Source organism: Bombus terrestris, chromosome 3, assembly GCF_910591885.1.
Source record: "Bombus terrestris chromosome 3, iyBomTerr1.2, whole genome shotgun sequence".
NCBI lineage: Eukaryota > Metazoa > Arthropoda > Insecta > Hymenoptera > Apidae > Bombus > Bombus terrestris.
Window position 1 is genome coordinate 7,282,793 of NC_063271.1, and position 19,300 is coordinate 7,302,092.

Consider the following 19,300-nt stretch of genomic DNA (forward strand, 5'->3'; position numbering starts at 1 on the left):
AATATTATAAAATCGCTAACAAATATAAAAAGAAGAGCAACGCTTATTTCTGTATAAGTTAATATCCAATAATGAAAGACAATATCTACTAAAGACAGTAAAGGAAGCAATGGTCAAAATCAGAATAAAAAAGTTGTCTATCGCGCATAACCTTTTAAAATAATATGGTTAAATAAAAATTATAGTAAAATTTCAGGATGTATGATATAAAAAGCATAACGGAAGTAGAAATGAATATATTTTGTAAAATTTATATTAGTTTGGATACATATATATATATGTGTGTGTGTGTGTGTGTGTGTGTGTGTTAGGATGTTAAATTAATTATATTTGAAATATTTGTAAAACATTTTTATTGTTAAATTATATATGTACATATATTATAAGAGGCACCACAAACATACATATCTATATATATCTCTTGAATCATTCTTTTAGATATTTATAAGAAGAGAATATGTTAATCTCAGTGAAGTACAATTCAATATTTGTCTAATAATTGCTTACTTTTCACATATTAAAGCTTCTATATATTAAAAATGCTACAAACTTTAATGAATTTTAATTTAGAAGAAATGTGCATATACATATATAAATTACACATATAAAAAAATATGAGAAGGTTTGTTAAAATAAATAATGTAAAATTCTTCATAATGTCATATATGAAGTAAATAAGAAGTAAATGAAATAATATAGATTTTATACATATAAAATCATAGGTTTATGTAGGTGCAAAATACATCACTCGATTGTCCTTCTAGAGTCTGGATATTGAAGATAATCAGAATTACAGACGATATAGCTATTTTATCATTCTCATATTTGTGGGTTTCGTTAGAATAAAGTATGTATATAGTGATATTTCATGTTATTTTTGTTTACCTTTGAAAAGAGATTAACTACAAGTATTAAAAATATGAAACTATACTAACTAAAGGTAAATAATACGGATGAATAACTTGGATAACCTATAATATTTTGTAGAAAAACATTACATTTGTGATGGTTTAAATATGGCTGGTGACAAAGTAGTAGGTGGTTCTTCGCATCTAACCAAGGAAAAAGTACATAAAGATGATACTTATAATGAAAATTTAAATGTAGAAGATGAATTTGTAGAACCTATTGAATATGTACCTTGCCCTGAATTTAATTTTTCGGTAAGTCTTTTAAACAAGAAAGTGTACTTAGATATTTATATTTGCGCTTAAATTGTTCAACGTCAAAAAAAAATTTCTAAATAATAAAATTGTGATATTATTATTATTATTATTATTATTATTATTATTATTATTATTATTATTATTATTATTATTATTAATTTCTTAGATAATATAGTGAAAATTCTAACGGAAATAAATATAGTTATTAGTATAATTATTAATATAATAATATATAATAATAAAATAATAATATTTGCAGTTATAAAATATGAGCAATATAAATATGTATGTTTTCATCAATTTGAAAATTAGTTTATATATTAAATTTATATTAGAAGAAATAATTTCTTATCTAAATGATGTATATTGAATATTATTCCAGGAATATTTGGTATTTTTATATATATACATTTTATATATATATATATATAATCATATTACATCTAATAATTATTTTTATAAAAAATTATTTTTTATATTTAAAATTATATATGTTAAACATCTGCTCATGACAGATAATTTATTTTTCTTATAATACATAGGTTTGTATTTTTTAGTACATATTGTTATATCCAGACTAATTATTATTTGCATCGTATAATTGTACATTTCTACGTTAGACATAAATTTTGACAAGACATTACCATTTATAATTTTTCTTAAACTCTAGTCTTTTCATCTAAGGTAGAAATATTAAATTTTCATTTTTCACTGCATATAACTACATTCCACAAATTTTTACCTTTGTTAACATATGGTTTAGCAAATTTAAGATACTTTTGTTTATTAATTGCACTAATAAAGAGTTTTCTCTTGGTTATATAATCATCGCGATACTTTATTGATTTGGTCACATTGAAATCAACTGGAATTGGATGATAACAATATTTGAATTTCAAAGCACTATTCAGTATAAGATTTAAGCAATCTAGTAAGACAAAAAATTATTTTTTATTAGTTTTATAGAATGTTCTATTAATATAAAACATAATATTCTACCAAATGTTAATGATAATCTTATATATACTTAGAAATATTTAATATTAAGAAATCAGTTAAATAAAATGGAAAAGAAAAACATCTGGGAAATAATAGTTAATGTAGAAATAAGGGAGATGATAGTAAGTTAATGATTTTTAATTTCCAGTTTTCAGTAATTGTTATTTAATCTTTTATCCTTTTTTTTGATCCTTTTAATTTAAAAACACCCTTCCTTCCCTCTGTCCCGCTCTTTCTCTGTTTTTTCAAGTAGAAATTTATAGAAGAGTATTCTGTTGAAAACGTCTCCAAATCTGGTACCACCCGGTTTATTTTTAAATAATATCTTAATTATATAAAAGGATTAATTTACATTTTGGTATTATTCCATTTTCGGATTTCCTCAGTGCTCATGACTTATATAGGAACACGTATTGTATCCGCAGTTCCGTAAATAATAAAGTTTGAAATTACATATTACTCAAGTATGAGGATCTTACAAATATTCTGTAGTTTGAATGACTTTATACGCCATTTCTCTTAACAAACGTCTTTCGTCTTAAAAGTACAGTGGCTCACGAAAGTATTCAAGTACTTATCAGAATTTTTGTATGAATATATTATGTGTATTATATGAAACTTCCTAAAATTACATTAGTGCTATAATAAGATATGATTATTGTGATTATAATAGTAAAATTTGAAACAATTCGGAAATGTGTAGAGAAATTACAAAACATTTATTCCAAACATAAACTTCATTGAGCAAAATTAATGTACAGCATGAATAGTAGTCTTAAATATACCCATTAGCTAGAGATGCACTATATATTGTGGTTTATTAATATAATGAATAATTGACTGTTCAAATTTGGTGATCTTTGGAAAATATATGCTTCCAGTAAATACTCGTATCTTATAACTTCTATATACATTTTTAGGCCCATTTCCAATTTTACCAATATAATCACGACAGTCGTGTCCCGTTATAATGCTAATGATTTCAAATTGTTTTATATGATACATACATATAGAATTTCTGGGACTGTTTGGATACTTTCATAAGCTACTGTATAGTTACCATACGTTCTGGTTTTCAACCCTTGTGCCGGTGACCCGGTCGGTTTACAACTACGTTCCGGTTTTTTGATTTCTTGATTTTCAACATTCAAGTTTTTAATCGACTATTTGTATATTTCAAAAATGAAGTAAATATCGTTTACACTTATAATCTGCAAATTATGGGCCATAAACATGGGTGTGTAAAATAACCGGATTCGCAGTAATGTTGCCGTGTTGAAGCCTAAGATGTAAGAGGAAAACAGCGAAATGAGAACCTGTCGTTGTAAAAACTTGCAAGCTTTTTTATACTTATAAAGTACGTGTTACACGGTTAAAGAAATTTCGTGATCTTATAGACGTTCAATAAAAGGATTCGTAAACATGAATTATTATATCTATTACAATTATATATATTATTCTTGAAACAACATTAAGCAACAATGATTTTATTGTTTTTAATATCACATTGTTTTTTAATTTTAAATGTCACACTGAAGTATTTATCAAATTACTGTGTTAGTATAACAAGTGTATATAATTATTTATAAATGTAAATAAATATGTATAAAACACTTTGCTTTGCTAATTCTTTTATATAAAATATTTATCATTAATTTTATTAGTTAGTTAACTAGATATAATCACTAGATAGATAGAACTAGATAGTACTAAACTGTTGATCATTTATATTTAAAATGATATTTGTAATTTCAGTAATTCAAGATTTTTTATCATTCTATTGAAGCTCTTTATCTGTATAACTTATAATAAGATATTAAAGACTTTTTATTATTATTTATTTCAATTATAATGTTTACTAATGACTAAATTTTATTTCATTTATTTTGGAAATTATACATTTCATATAATAACTTTTAATACAAAGTCTCGCATTATATTATATTACTGCAAATATTTTATATATTTGTTTTAGACGATTACTTGTTGTTTCTGCAATGGATATTATGGACCATGTTTTGAGGAACCTGTTTGTCCAACATGTCACGCATTTCTATTTCCTAATGACATCGGTTTTTTACCAGTTCCCATATTCAGTCAAGTATGTTGTATTGTTTTATATACGTATACATAGTAGAACTTCATTTATTTAAATATCATACAATTATATGATATAATAATGCCTAATTTTAGTCACCCCTTATTTTCTGTCGCCTCTTCTTCACTGTTATTATGGTTGATCATCTTGTATCTTGAATTTCTGTACAAATAGATACGCGCTTCTTTATCGGGAAAACGAACACATTTTCACATTTCCTTTATTTTTTGAAAATTTTTCAAGTCTGTAATTCCCATCGTAATTAAATATTTGCAGTATCCAGTTTTTTTTAATATTCAATCTCGATTATATTTTCATTTATTAATTTTCGTCCCATCGACGCTCTATTTCTAATGTAAAAAATAAACATTTTTGTGACTAATTATTTGATAAAAATCCAATTATCTGTGTTTCATACGAGTAAATGAAGTTCATTGACAAACAAGAAAATAAAGATATGTATATGTGTACCTCCATACGCATTGTCTTTTATTTTTTATATATAGAAATCAGATGACGAAGATTCAGGAAACGACGAGCCAACAGAACTTTATTACAATCATGAAAGAAGAGCAAGTCAACAACAACAAAATTCTGCGCAAAATGCGACTCTGTCAAACCTAGTGAAAAAATCCGGTGTACGCTGTATCAAGCCTCCGAGATATGGTTCAAGGAACAGACATATTTTATTTGCGCAACAACTACATCACGGTATAAATACAAGTAGCCCAAAAAATATGGCAGTTGTATCGCAAAATGCGCAGCTTGCACACAGCGTCCATTCTGATAGTATGCAAAATATAGATAATGGAAACAATGATACTCATCGTGAAAATTATAAAGAAAAAGATTCCACTTCTAGTTCTGCACGTGTGGCAGATGGAGCATTACATAACATTGTCCCATTCCAGAGAGTTAAGGAAGTAGAAAGTCGACCACATTATTATCGAAATTACAAAGTACAAAATAATACCGGAGAAATGTCAAGATCGAATAACTTGTCTGAACGATTAGAGATGTTAACGAATTATAAGCACGTCGAATATGAATCTATCGCTGAACCAGGCTTAATGGAAAGATTACCACCTGAAGTATTGTTAGTTGTCTTCTCACATTTGGATGATGTTAGTCTTTGGTCAGCTGCGAATGTTTGCCGTAGATGGTGTGGTTTGCTATCGACACACGTAACGCCACAGCAGTGGCAACGAAATGTGAAATTACGATGGCCTTTATACAAACCTATCGGAACTGTTAAAAACTGGTATAAACTATATGATTTTTTGGCTTCTTCAGCGCCTTGTAGAACGTGTTTAGCACAAGCGTGTTTGATGTCTCGATCGCCAAGTATTGAAGAGAATTCATGGAGAAAAAATCGTTTGCATAGCGAGCTTAAAAGTTTAAGAATAGATCCTCCTGAGGGTATTGAAGCAACACCCTTAGATCAGAAGTGTTGCCATTGGCAAGCTACGATAACTGGACCTGTAGGGAGTCCGTACGAAGGAGGTTTATTTTATCTTTACCTGCAGGTCCCGTGCACGTATGTATAAATGTGTATTTTTCTTATTATTAGAGGTATGCGAGAACTTAAACATGTTAGATCGAGTCAAGTCGAGAATTTTCCTCGGAGTCGGATCAGATTTCTGAAAGTATCTCGCAACTCATGAATATCGAAATTTTCGAAAATTGGGAGAATCCGAATCACGTTAAGCAATTATTTCAATTTTCAAATTTTCTTGAGATATTTTTGACTGCTTTATGTTATAAAATTATATTGATTTACCTATGTCTTTTACTACCAATTTATGTTCCTACATACTTCATATATAGGAATGTAAAATAAATTTAACAAATAAAAATAACAGATTTCTTAAGAGTAAATCTTGTTGAAATCAATGTTTACGGATTGATATAGTTTCTCTTCGGTTAGATGTTAAATACTATTTATATAATCGTTGTTCGATTTCAATTTTCTAAATTCTTTTTCTTACATTCTTTTTAAACTTTTGCAGTTACCCTTTGTATCCACCGATAGTAAGGTTTCTTACAAAAATACTTCATCCAAATGTTTCTAGACATGGTGATGTTGGAATAGACTCAATACTTCATAACTGGTCGTTAGCACTAACAATTTCGAAGGTGTTAATCAGTGTTCAAAGCTTGCTCACAGATCCATATTGTCAGGTAATATAGAGAATAATAATAATTTAACAAACATTGTACTCATTTATTTTTTAGAGCTATTTATAAATAAATTACATTGTGTTAATAATCACATGTCGGTGATAATTATATAAGATTTTTAATCGTATAATATTTAAAAAATAATATTAAAGTTAATATAACACATTATTAATATTAATAATAAATATTAATAAATATAAAATGTACAGGTCTGTATGGAACCGGAATTGGGAGAAATGTATATGAACGATCGTGAAAGGTTTGATGAAATCGCGAGGGCATGGACATGGCGATATGCTATGCATGATGTTGTCACTCCGCTATAAACAATTTATAAATATCGTATTTCTTATATATACATTGTCAAAAAAAGGACTTAGGAACTTCAAGCAGACGCTTTATTCACTGAAGAAAGGAAAGAACTTCGATTTAATATTTATAACAAATTAGAATTTCTGTAACATGTAAACATTTTTATTTACCGAAAGAGATCTCAATTGTTTGAAATAGTTTGAATATATGCTATCGAATTTTTATTTTTATTAATTTAACCCATTTTAATCTAAACTCTGCTTACGAAATTGTTGCTTACTCTAATGAACGTTATGAAACTACAGAGCTTGTAACTCTTTTCTTTGGACAATTGCATCATTCTTGCAGAAAATATTTATTAAGATCAATTTAATAATTTTCTAGTTTATAATGATGTTTACATAAAGAGTTACATATTTAAGGTCATGCCAGTAGATAAATAGATGTAGAAATGAAATTGAAATATACTATTACCTGTTATGTAACTTGTATACATATAAATATGTTTCCAAAATTTGCATTTGATTTAAGAATTATCTGTATTAATTTTGTGTGTACTATGTTATTTAATTAATATGTATTTCGTAAATTAATGTTACTAGAAAACAGAGCCAGAAAATAAAGAGGATTCTGTATATAAGTATATTTTTTAGTATAGATAATAATAAAGTTACAATTAGGGCAAAATCAGGTTACGATCTTATATATCACTTTACAGGTTTATATCTTGCTGATATGGCATTCATAAGAGCAATTTTATTGTGTATTTTATATACTATCTAGAAAACGAAAAAACAACTGTATCGTAGTAAGAGATTGTTTACTGTAATGATCCTTTTAGTCCCTTCAAACTTTCATTATCTTTATTACTTCTATTTTTACTATGATTTTGTAAAAGCAACAGAAATTATTAATTATTTCAAAAACATGCAACATGAACAGACAAAAGCCGTATTAACAATATTAATATAATTCCCTATTTATTTAGTATTATCATATACATATTATTATCGTATTAATTTAAAAATCTCATATATTTTGACATTACCTATTTTATGATGTTACCATTGATATGCAATGTTTATCAAAGGTTAAATTAAGATAAAACTACAATACGTACGTATATACTTTAAAGGGACATAAGTATTTCTTTTAATATTGAATAATAACAATTAACATTTAAAAGTTAGTAAAATTAAAATTATAACTCTAACCTCGTATTAAAGGATATAGATAACTTGTACACATTATTCATTTGTTCATAAACTAATTAGTATTTCACTTGGTTCGTGGCCATCGCTGCATATGACGATGTGACGACATTGCTTGGAGACCATGGCAAGTAGTGGGGGTAATGACGTCGTAGCTCTCGCTTGCTCCATTCACTGACCGGCCGTCGCCGCGAGTAGTCGTGAGTTTGTCCTGCTTTCTTCTGCACATCGATACCGTTCCAGGATCTAACGGAATATCCCGGAAGCGTGTTTTGGACTTTCCTATTTCTTTCTGTTGAAATCTTTCCCACAGATTACCACGGATTCCTGTGATCTTTATAATAAGTATCGAGTAACAATCGACGCATTTTAATCAAAGCCTGGAATGTATTTGTGAAAGCTGCTTATTCTTTCCATCTTTCTTCCTTTCGTGTCTTTGCATTGTGTGCGCGCGCGTGCTTGTGTGTATGATTTGTATACATAATAGTATTTGTACGGATTCGAGAAGGTCTTTGGACGCGAAAGGATACGATCGATTACAATTCGTGGAAGGAGATATGACCGTCGCCGGAAAGGTAAGTTCTATTAGTAATTGCTTTCGATTTTTGGTTTCTAAACTATTCATTTGTATATTATTATTGTGTATCTTAGAACTGAAAATTAGAAACTATAATATCGGAAATCTGTCATTCACGATTTCTACGTTTATTTTGCACTACATTGTTTTGTATTTTTAAGCGTGACAATTTAGATTAGATACGGATACAGTAATGGTAGCCTTTACTGTGTTACAATTGATTAAAAGTATTCTATAATATAGCTTAAGTACTTTTTTTATTACATACTTACATAATATACTATATATTGAGCAATGTTAGAGAACGAAAGAAAAATATTTCATTAATGTGTTTATTTCATTAATGAACTGTTATTACGATATGAAAAGCGTTACCTGTATATAAATCACTTTACTTGCTTATTGTTTTATTTAACATTTATAACTTTCATTTGTAATACATTTATATTTTGTTTTCTGGTTTTTCTCATACCGATTAATGACATATTCTTTCTGTTCTATTGTTTTATTGAGTTAGAGTGAGATCATGACCTAAATTGGGCGATCTAACAAATTGGAATGGTAATATTTCTTAATATTCTAGAACTCGTCGCGAAGTAATTACAAGAATCATTATATTCATTTTCATGTCGCTCTCTTAGAATAGAAATTTTTACCTCATATAAAGTATTCCTACAAGTGTATTAATCCAGATTTTGGTTTCAATCGTGTTTTCAAGTAAATGTCTCAAAAATCATATAATCACTACAAGCTGTCTAATCTCCTTCAAATTTGCTGAAACAAAACCTGAATTACAGACTTCATCCAGCTTCAATCATTCAGCTTTCTTGGCGCTAAAGGATATACAAATATACACATGTAGAGTATTCGCTTTTACGAATTAATTGGATCCTGGCGATCTTTCGTAAATCAGGGATTCGTAAAGTGGGAGTTTATCTCTTAGAAGTAATGGTATAAGCGAGAATTTCGTTCGTAAGAAGGAACAAACAAGGAATAAAATAAACAGAATAAATATCAAACGATAAGAAAAGTCTTTACTGAACAAAGATCTGCATATGTAAGAAAATTTCTCAATTGAAGAAAATTATTTGAAAAAAGATTAGCTCATCTTTTCATCACCGGGTAAATCGACGGTCGTAGAGATAGTAGGAGATATGTCTATTAGAAAGCTTCGGTGCATCTTCTTTTAAGAAAAAAACGCCTTCAATTGTCTTTGCCGCGCATAATTTAAAATAAATACGTATCATTCTAACTGAAACTATAATACTACAAATTTGAGATATTTAAACTAACCTTCATCCGCAGACGCAATAGTGGCGCTAAATGGAACTAAAGTACGCTAAAAAATACCGGTGGTTGGAAAAATAATAGAAAAGCAGCTCGAAGGAAACACAATTATAGTATCAACCGTATGTACATAAATAGTCACTCAGCACAACTCCAACAAAATGTCACGTTATCTTAAATAATTTTGTAACCGCGGCTGAAGTCAGACGTTGTATCTTAATCACAAACGTAAGAATACAGAAAGCTAATCGACGTAGGAAATACACTTCCGTTTATCCCCCGTCTCCCTATTTCATTTCCAACGTAAATTAGTTCTTGTTTAACATTTTTCTAATGATATCCACCAATTTGCGCGTTCGATATAGAAAATGAAATTAAAAAGAAATTTTGTTTATATAGTGGTTATCAGCGACGACAATGTGAATGCAGAGAGATATTTACTAGTTGGATTTTGCTAAATAACGACTTGTTTTCAGGAAAAAAAAAACGCTTGAAACGTGGTTTTTATCACAGAAATTTTCACTTGAAGTTCATTTGATCTGGTATTCGTTGCTAGAATAATTGTGTTTAGGGCAAAAAATAAACTGACAATTGACAGATATCATAGATTGGTAGGTTAGATTAGACATGCGCGCGTGAGTGAATCTAGTGTGACTACGTCTACGTCTGTTTAAATACAATTTAGTGTCGACGATCAAGATTCCTAATGTGAAGCGAAATGCAATTCTTACCAAAGATAAGTCTACGAATGTGCAGTGGCGATCTGTCTCATGTGTTCGAAATAATTACTAAAATTATCGTTATCGAAATCTTCCGTTGGTAATAAAAATGTTAAAAAAAGAATATAGTATAAATGGGTCTTTCGAACGAAAGTTTTCTTTTTTGAATCTTTTCCTCTTGGACACAGTTACGTTTAATGCGTTCAGACGTAGCAACGTTAACGATAAGAATCTTTAATCCGATAGTGTTAAGTGTGTATAAATATTTACTTCGTGTATTTTTAGAAGAAGGATGAAAGTGTAGAAGAATAAAAATAAATTGTATTCAAACTATTTCTTTCGTTTTTAATTGATTCCAAGTCCGTTATCTTCGTCGCTAGTGCGAAGAAGTTTTATGTGCCACGAGTCAACAGAAGAAAGTCATAATGATGCAATTAGTAGAATCAAGTGAAAATGTGCGTGAATAAATCCATCACTGCGCAAATGTTAAGACTAATGCATTTTGTTTTACTTGCTCTTTCAAAAATTTAGCTTCGCTTAAAGATTTAATGATATTTCAAATTTCGATAATACGGATTTTCCTTCGTTTGCATTATATTTGGCCCATTAATATTATCGCAATAATTGTCGTTGTTCAGCTAATTATCGTTAGCCGGCTAACAGTTGCGCTCAGTAATATTGACATAAATTAGAAAACGTGATAAAAGGGGAATGTAATGTGTGAATTATAATTTCATAAATAAAATGTATTCGGTATGTTTTCAAAATCTTTGTCGATACGGATGACCACTTGATTGTTTAATTTTGCTTTCAGAAATACGTAGATTGTATCGTCCTGGAAACTGAAAGTATTGCTGACGCAGAAGATTCTTCTTACGATAGCGACTACGAAGCTGAAGATTCAGTGGGATCTACGAATATTCATTCCCAAGTGGAATTGCAGGTACTCGCTCAAGTATTTACGTATCTATGAACTTTTATGACATTCTTGTATTGTCGTGTTTGTAGGAATGATAGTTCGATCAGTAAATATTCATGTTTTAATTAAAAATTTGATGCACGGACGTAATGAAGAAGCGCGCCAGAAGAAACATCTTGCATTTTCACACGGGAGATCATTTTTCCACGTTTTATCGCATTTCACATGTAATTTCATTGCGCGTTCTATCGCAAAATAATTTATTTATAAATTTTACAACATTGTAAATTGTTCCAGGAAACCAAAATATTTGCTCGACTTTGTAAAATTAATGCAACAGATTTTTTACAAAATTATAATTTATTTGCATAAGACGCGTAATCTTCTAAATAAACGAATTTTTTTAATATGTAAATATTCATCGAAGATACAAGGATTTTCTTTTATATAAGAATTTACTATCATCGTTTGTCTATCAAAATCTGAGGAAATTTAATCTTTTTAACACTTTATGCCTATGTGCGATATTTTATTTCATTTTCATTTGAATTATAATACAAGATTCTTTCTCAAACTTCTCCTAACAAGAAAAAGAGCATCTGTTATTAGGAGATATCCTGTTCGGTTAACAGAATATTCGGATAGTAAAAAGTTCCTTAAATATTAGTATATTCGGATAAAGGAAGATGAAATGAAAAATTTCACTAATTCATTGTGCTTGATTAATAGCTTTCATTTCGAATTATAGGTATCTACGTCAGGTCATTCAGATGTGTCCCGGACCGCCTCAGACACGTTGGCTGCTGAATTTGCAGAATATGTCACAGTGCAAGGAAGTCCACCGGTTCAGAGTCCAGGTACAAGATTTCTTAAAGAAAGAATCATTTATCTTCAACTAACTAAATGTAAAAAGATTTCGTATTTTATCAGTAACCTAATGTATTGTTAACAATAACGATACAATAAATTTAACAATTATTATTATTAAATATTTAACAATGATATCTCGTGTAAAATATTATTATTAGTTTTAATATCATTAAATTCTAGATAAACGTAAATTTATTTCGAAAAGCTTTCTACTTACCTACGTGGAGATCGTTTATAGGTTTGTGTATACGTATGCTAATCTATTAAAAATCTTAAATTGATACTTTCCCTTGGAAAAGTAATAATACCATCGCTTCTCCTCAAACCTCTCTTAGATGTACAGTTTTGAAATCATGCACTTCGAAATCATCTTTAAACTTTTGTCATGACATCGTGCACATACCTATCACAAATTTCTCTAACATTTTAGGAATTCCTCCCCTCCTGGCACTGATGCTTCGTGTGTTCCAACCGAAGATCCTAAGCTTCTTTATGTGACAGGCCATCATAGATATTTGAGTCTATTCGAGGTCGGGTTTCTTACTACTCTCCTCGGTGAGTTTGTCCTCGTTCACCTGCTTCTTTTATTTATTGCCCATTTTAAAACACAATTCTTCCAACTCACAGAAATGAGACGTTCTCCTGCTAACTGTCAATCTTTTCACTAATCTGTTAATCCTTTTCTGGTCAGGTGCGTTAATACCTCTCTTCATATTATTTTTCAAGATCTCCCTTAGACTTGGATATTTACATACTACCTTAATATTTACTATATTATTTATTCGACTTATCGTTTAAGCGACATTCATTTTTATCTTACTTGCTTTTTTAAGCTTGGCTTCTTTAAAATACACTTAAATCATTTAATTTCAATCAATAGCAATTATAATATCATTCTTTAAACGTTTTATTTTGTATTTATTATGTTATCAATAGATATATGGTATTTATTTTTGGTTCATAGTTTTATTAATAAGGGGATAGTAGCTGCTAATAGTTTAATCTCCACGTAGGCAAGTACTTAGCAATAGTCCAATTTTTACTCATCATGGTTATTAATAATATAGGCCTTCCTCTGATAGATAATAATATCTAAATCTATATAACTAAACTTAGGGTCTATATACATTGCATATACCTAAGTGTTCTAGTTAAAGTACCTGGGACGATTCCACTTATATGTTCTCTACTTATATGTACCTTTACGGATGTCGGTAAACGATAGATTTTGTTTCTTTTCTAAGCTATAGTTTTATTGTATGCTTACTTTGTATCATCTTTGTGTGGTATTCTAGTAACGTTATATGTCTCCTATTCGAAAGACCATACTACTGTGAAGGTTGAATATAGTATTATCATTAAATCTCATAGATTACAGCCGTGTATAAATAGCTATTATTTGAAAAAAAAATTTATAAATGTAGCTTCTAGTTGCGCACTGAATATCACGGAAGACAATAATATTCGTGAACTTTATTCATTTTATCTCTCCGCCATTTGATACTGTTACTCCGTCGCTATAGTCTTCATGATCTTTATTTTCACGACAATTTCACTGCTTTGGTCATTTCGAAGATATAATTTATCCACACTGTCTATGTAGCATTTGTTTCTATTTTCTCATAGCCCGGTTTAAACTTCTCAAATTGTCTTTTTTTTATATGTATTCGAACGTTATGCGATTAACATAGCCATGTCATCAAGCCACGTTTAACGCTAGCTTCGTACAAGAGACTATCGTATGTTGTTAAAATTGTTAAACATTTATTTTTTTTTAGGGTACACTGCCCGAGTAGAATTCGCCCTTAAGCTTGGCTACACGGAGCGTTTAGTTCAAACAGCGCTGGAAAAATTGGGTCCAGATCCGGAGCAAAACGAACTTTTGGCTGAGTTGATAAAACTCGGTGCTAGCTGTTCTCAAAAATCAGTTGATACACCAGAGGAGTTTGATAACGTCGCGGACACTGATTTAATGTCCATTGAAAACAGCGGATGCTCCAGTAGTCTCAGATCTGTTGTAATTGATGGAAGCAATGTGGCGATGAGTCATGGAAACAAGGAAATATTTTCTTGTAGAGGAATTAAAATTTGCGTGGATTGGTTTAAAGCTCGAGGACACAAAGAAATTACCGTATTTGTGCCGAAGTGGAGAAAGGAAACTTCCAGGATTGATAATCCGATCGCCGACCAAGAAATTTTGGGAGAATTGGAAAGGGACCGTTTGTTGGTTTTTACTCCATCCAGGTTTGTATATCAATGTATGAATCAATTAATTAATGCATGTAATGTATGAATAATGTACGGTGATATATAAATGTGTTTTAGGATCAATTTTAGCTAATATTTGAGTATCACGGTTTCTTCAAACTAAAATGAGACTATAATAACTATAATGAAGAATACAAATTTAAAGCGTTATTTATTAATATTTAAAAGTTATTAATTATTATTAATATTTATAAAAGCTACTATTAATGCTTAAAAATAGTTTGTCTCTGTAGAAAACAAATCTAGGTCAGCCTAAGCGACAGCAATCCTTGAACCTAACGATACATCCGGCCATTTCATAATAAATAACTTTCTAAATAAAACTCTATTTTAATAAAATTCAACTTGAGAAAGGCCGACTTATCAATTCTTACAAAGTATTTCCATTATTCAACATCATGCATTGTGTTTTTTCTACTTAATATATCTCTAAATGGATAAGTATTTAATACAATATAATTATTTAAGTATTAAGGACTTAAAAGGCAGCATTTAATATGAAGATGCATCAAAAGTATTAATATATATCATTATTGACTGTTAATAGTAACAGTAACTCTGTAAGAAATGATTTTAAATCCTTATTACTTTAAAATAGTTCTTAATTGTCTATTTTAGATTAGTTGGTGGGAAAAGAATGGTTTGTTACGATGATCGCTATATTTTGAAACTGGCGGTGGAAATCGATGGTATTGTTGTCAGCAATGATAATTACAGAGATTTGGCACAGGAAAATCCGGAATTTCGAAAAGTTGTGGAAGAAAGAATTTTGATGTATACTTTCGTAAACGATCGCTTTATGCCACCAGACGATCCACTAGGTAGAAGCGGTCCCACTTTAGACAATTTTTTGAGAACTTTTCCCAAAAGATCTGATCCAGCACCACCTTGTCCATATGCGAAGGTACGTTAAATATTGTCTAGATTTTATCAAATTATTTAAATAATAACTAATTCTGTAAGTATTTGAAGAATTTATTAGAAACAACAATAATCAAGAAAGTGAGATAATATTAATCAAAGATAATCCTTTTCATTGTAGAAATGCACTTATGGAAATAAGTGTAAATTTCGACATCCAGAAAGAGGTCTTCATCCTCAAAAATCAGTTACAGAGAAGTTAGTAGAACATGTACAAAAGCAGCTTCAAGTAAGAGGTTCAAGTCCAAATGTATTTTTATCCAGCAATATATCGACCAATGCGTTTCAACATCAACCACTTTGTAAAACCAAATCAACGGTAACTACCAGTATCCAACCATTACCTTCAGTTACAAAAAGCAGATCTGCAGAAAATGTCACGCTTGATCAACCAATGAATTCCACGATACACGGTTTACAAGTGCCACCTACTACAAGTTCTCAAGGTATTAGGATTTTCACTAACGTATTTATTTTAATGCAAAATAAATAATATTTATATTATTCTTATTTGCTTCTACTAAAACAAACTAATTTTTATTAATAATAGGTTATCGTTCTTCCTGTCGATCGACAGGAAGATTGAATAAACCAGAAGCAGAGCCACCAAATATACATAAGAAACTGCAGAGGCAATTAACTTTAAATCCAGTGTACGATCCTCGACTTCACCAACTGAGACAATACCAGCAAGCATCTCAAACAAGTTCATTATCACAACAAACTGCAATAACATCTTCCACAGCACAGCACAGAGCCTTAAGTAGACATTCTAGTAACGAATCAGCCTACAGAGCTGGCATAAAGTGAGTTCTTATTTTCTCTACAATTCTTATATTATAATATTGATTGTAAGATTCAATATCATAATATTAAATGCCATAATAATTAAGCGGGAATGACGAACAAGAAAAATTTGTTTACAATCGTAATTAATTAAACAAGTGTTTAATTGCTTAGTTGGGATCGTTCTGAAGGAGGGCAGTGTCATCAACACGTAACACGTATTGCTTCGGCGCCTGATTCTTACCAAGCTTGGTTATCAAATAATTCGAACTTGGCTGTACCATCAGGATCGAGTCAACGGCTGGGTGCTTCAGATTCGCAGTTAAATGTCCCTACATCTCCCCTGTATTCGGCTATGTCGACGGATATGTTAAGGGATTTTTTCGATACCAGAACAAAAATACATTACCATTTGGCAAATATCTTTCCTGAAGAACATGTGAGAACTGCTATGCTAATTCATCCATTTGAAACAGATCCAATCGAAATCTGTGTTGCTATTTTGAAAATGTATCCCCAATAATGGAATAAGAACAATTTCGTACATTTATTTAATTCATATTTATTAAATGAATATATCAACAGATATACAGTTTTAAAATATTTCAAGAATATTGTAATATTCATCGACTTTAGACTCAGCATTGACTTTTATAAACAGATTAAGCAAATATTTGTTATACAATTAATACTTTTTTTAATATCTCTATACTCTATTTATTTTTCAAGAAGAGGAACAATCGTATTGAAAGTGTATTGAAAACCCCGCTACAATAATGAAACTCTTTAACTTTTAATTTTCATGTTTTAACCAATTCCAATAAAAAGTTGTTGTCAGAAATAACACTCATCAAGATTGCAAAGCCGTTCGACATGTAATTAAAACTATTTTCATCATGTATGTACTGAAATTTGTTTACAAACGTGGAAAGGGTAGAAATGTAAGGATAGTAATTTAAATTTCACACAATTTTACTTATTTATAGTCATAATGTAGTTTTTAAATTAGATTAAGAGAAAATTATCAGTAAAACACAAAAATTTATAACTCTGTAACATAGAGCGTTAAAAATACTTAGAGTGTTTTAAACATATTTCCATATTATCATTCAACAATTAACCGTATATGCAAATTCAAAGTAATAAGTTATAAGCCCGAGAACCAAATTCAACACTTTAGGTTATGTTCTATTGTAATTACCAAGTTGATGATCTGAGAGTATTTATTACACCTTTTATCTCTTTTGTGTGCAAAAGTACATGTAACCGTGTACTTACACTAACAAACCATTCCTATCTTTATACGTATTGAGAAAACAAAGTATATTTATTTTGAATAAAATTGCTCGTTTTTTATTATAATTAAATTTTTTACTTTATTGAATATATACATATTACTAATATACTCTCTTTTTATTAAAGCTTTAGAGTTTAAGAAAAACTAACAGTTTTCTTCTATTTTACACGAAAGTTAATAAATTATTTGAATATACATACATATATAATTCACATGTAAAAAATTTCTTCGTTCAGGGAGCGCTCAAAATAAACTTGAGTAGATGTAATATAAAACATGCACATAAATAGTTTTACAGTTTTTATATTGTATAATTTGTATTTTCTACATTCAGAATAATATTTTATAATAATTTAACCACGAAATCAGAATTTATTAATACGAATGACTTGTATGCGGAGTACATAAAACATCTTTTACTGCAACTCTAAAAGTTTATTACATATGAAATGTTTATTAAATATTAAATATAAAATTGTCTTATTTAATGCTACGACCTGTTTATTCAGTGTGTCATAATATTACCCACGAAAATCCTCACGTTTTAATACCTTCGGGACGTACAGTCTTAATACACATATATATATGTGTATATGTTTCATTTTTATGAGTGTATTATCGATTTTGATTTTTTATTAAAACTTTTTTCCACATTATAACTCGAATTATTATTTTTAACTGTATATATCGTTTCGTGATATTTCTGATATTTATTGAGAACTGAAGTTTAAACATATTAATAACTTAAAATTAATAACTTAAGCAACGGGAATTTACATTGTTCATATTTTTAAACTGCAAATTTTTTAAGGAGCTATATTATTTTAGATAATACATTAAGCTAAATTATTAAATAAACGATTATAGATAAATATTAAACAAATTTTCGTGAATATTTTTCTTACATCACTGTTTATATATTCTACAAGATATATATATATATATATTTTTTTTATAAATAAATATTAATATCCTAATAGAACATTACACAAGATATAATCTCCTAAAGGTATGTATCGAAATACAATAATTAACCGAAGGTATAAAACCATCTTTTCAAAAATTAAATTTTGGTTTTTATAATTATAGTACATATGTATGTGATACAATTTTATGTATACCACAATTTTTACCGAATTAGGAGGGGAAGGCTGATATTTAACGTTTAATGTAACGTTTAATGGCAAACTTGTTAGCTACAGGATTCATCAACATTTTGTATTTTCCTAAAGAATTCATATCTTAGTGTCTTAAAGATATTGAATTGTGGCGACCAAAATTTAGACCATAATCAGAAGTTTTGTCAAATTCTTTATACTTTAAAATAAAAATAAATTATCAGAATAATTAATATCAGATAATAATAATAATTATTAATAATAATAATTATTAATATCAGAATAATTAATCAGAAGTTTTGTCAAATTCTTTATACTTTAAAATAAAAATAAATTATCAGAATAATTAATATCAGATAATAATAATAATTATTAATAATAATAATTATTAATATCAGAATAATTAATCAGAAGTTTTGTCAAATTCTTTATACTTTAAAATAAAAATAAATTATCAGAATAATTAATATCAGATAATAATAATAATTATTAATAATAATAATTATTAATATCAGAATAATTAATCAGAAGTTTTGTCAAATTCTTTATACTTTAAAATAAAAATAAATTA

General features: G+C 28.8%; 2 protein-coding genes across 4 annotated transcripts; both read left to right on the plus strand.

Moving 5' to 3' along the window:
* Window positions 1–703: 703 nt before the first annotated feature.
* Window positions 704–7,401, plus strand: LOC100642558. Its single transcript, XM_012320431.3, has 6 exons — window positions 704–847; window positions 988–1,163; window positions 4,141–4,266; window positions 4,770–5,800; window positions 6,273–6,444; window positions 6,654–7,401. Exons 2-6 carry the CDS (start codon window positions 1,017–1,019, stop codon window positions 6,768–6,770), a joined length of 1,593 nt encoding a protein of 530 aa, XP_012175821.1. The 5' UTR covers window positions 704–847; window positions 988–1,016; the 3' UTR covers window positions 6,771–7,401.
* A 711-nt stretch (window positions 7,402–8,112) lies between these two features.
* Window positions 8,113–18,104, plus strand: LOC100650357 (probable ribonuclease ZC3H12C). 3 transcript variants are annotated; one of them, XM_003394222.4, is made up of 8 exons: window positions 8,113–8,542; window positions 11,365–11,493; window positions 12,218–12,326; window positions 14,118–14,583; window positions 15,226–15,511; window positions 15,650–15,974; window positions 16,079–16,334; window positions 16,489–18,104. In XM_003394222.4, the coding sequence occupies exons 1-8, from the start codon at window positions 8,435–8,437 to the stop codon at window positions 16,835–16,837; spliced, it is 2,028 nt and encodes a 675-aa protein (XP_003394270.2). In that variant the 5' UTR covers window positions 8,113–8,434; the 3' UTR covers window positions 16,838–18,104. The 3 variants fall into 3 exon arrangements, with proteins under 3 accessions (XP_003394270.2, XP_048260414.1, XP_048260415.1); XM_048404457.1 differs by lacking the exon at window positions 8,113–8,542 and adding an exon at window positions 10,660–11,005; XM_048404458.1 differs by lacking the exon at window positions 8,113–8,542 and adding an exon at window positions 11,280–11,303.
* Window positions 18,105–19,300: the final 1,196 nt, after the last annotated feature.

What these genes read in the sequence shown, in the direction of transcription:
- LOC100642558 (XM_012320431.3), top strand. Translation starts at nt 1,017, where the DNA reads ATGGCTGGTGACAAAGTAGTAGGTGGTTCTTCGCATCTAACCAAGGAA. An exon ending in GCCCTGAATTTAATTTTTCG is followed by an intron (nt 1,164 to 4,140) that starts GTAAGTCTTTTA and finishes TATTTGTTTTAG; the next exon opens with ACGATTACTTGTTGTTTCTG. An exon ending in CAGTTCCCATATTCAGTCAA is followed by an intron (nt 4,267 to 4,769) that starts GTATGTTGTATT and finishes TTTTATATATAG; the next exon opens with AAATCAGATGACGAAGATTC.
- LOC100650357 (XM_003394222.4), top strand. Translation starts at nt 8,435, where the DNA reads ATGATTTGTATACATAATAGTATTTGTACGGATTCGAGAAGGTCTTTG. An exon ending in ATTCCCAAGTGGAATTGCAG is followed by an intron (nt 11,494 to 12,217) that starts GTACTCGCTCAA and finishes TTCGAATTATAG; the next exon opens with GTATCTACGTCAGGTCATTC. An exon ending in CACCTTGTCCATATGCGAAG is followed by an intron (nt 15,512 to 15,649) that starts GTACGTTAAATA and finishes TTTTCATTGTAG; the next exon opens with AAATGCACTTATGGAAATAA.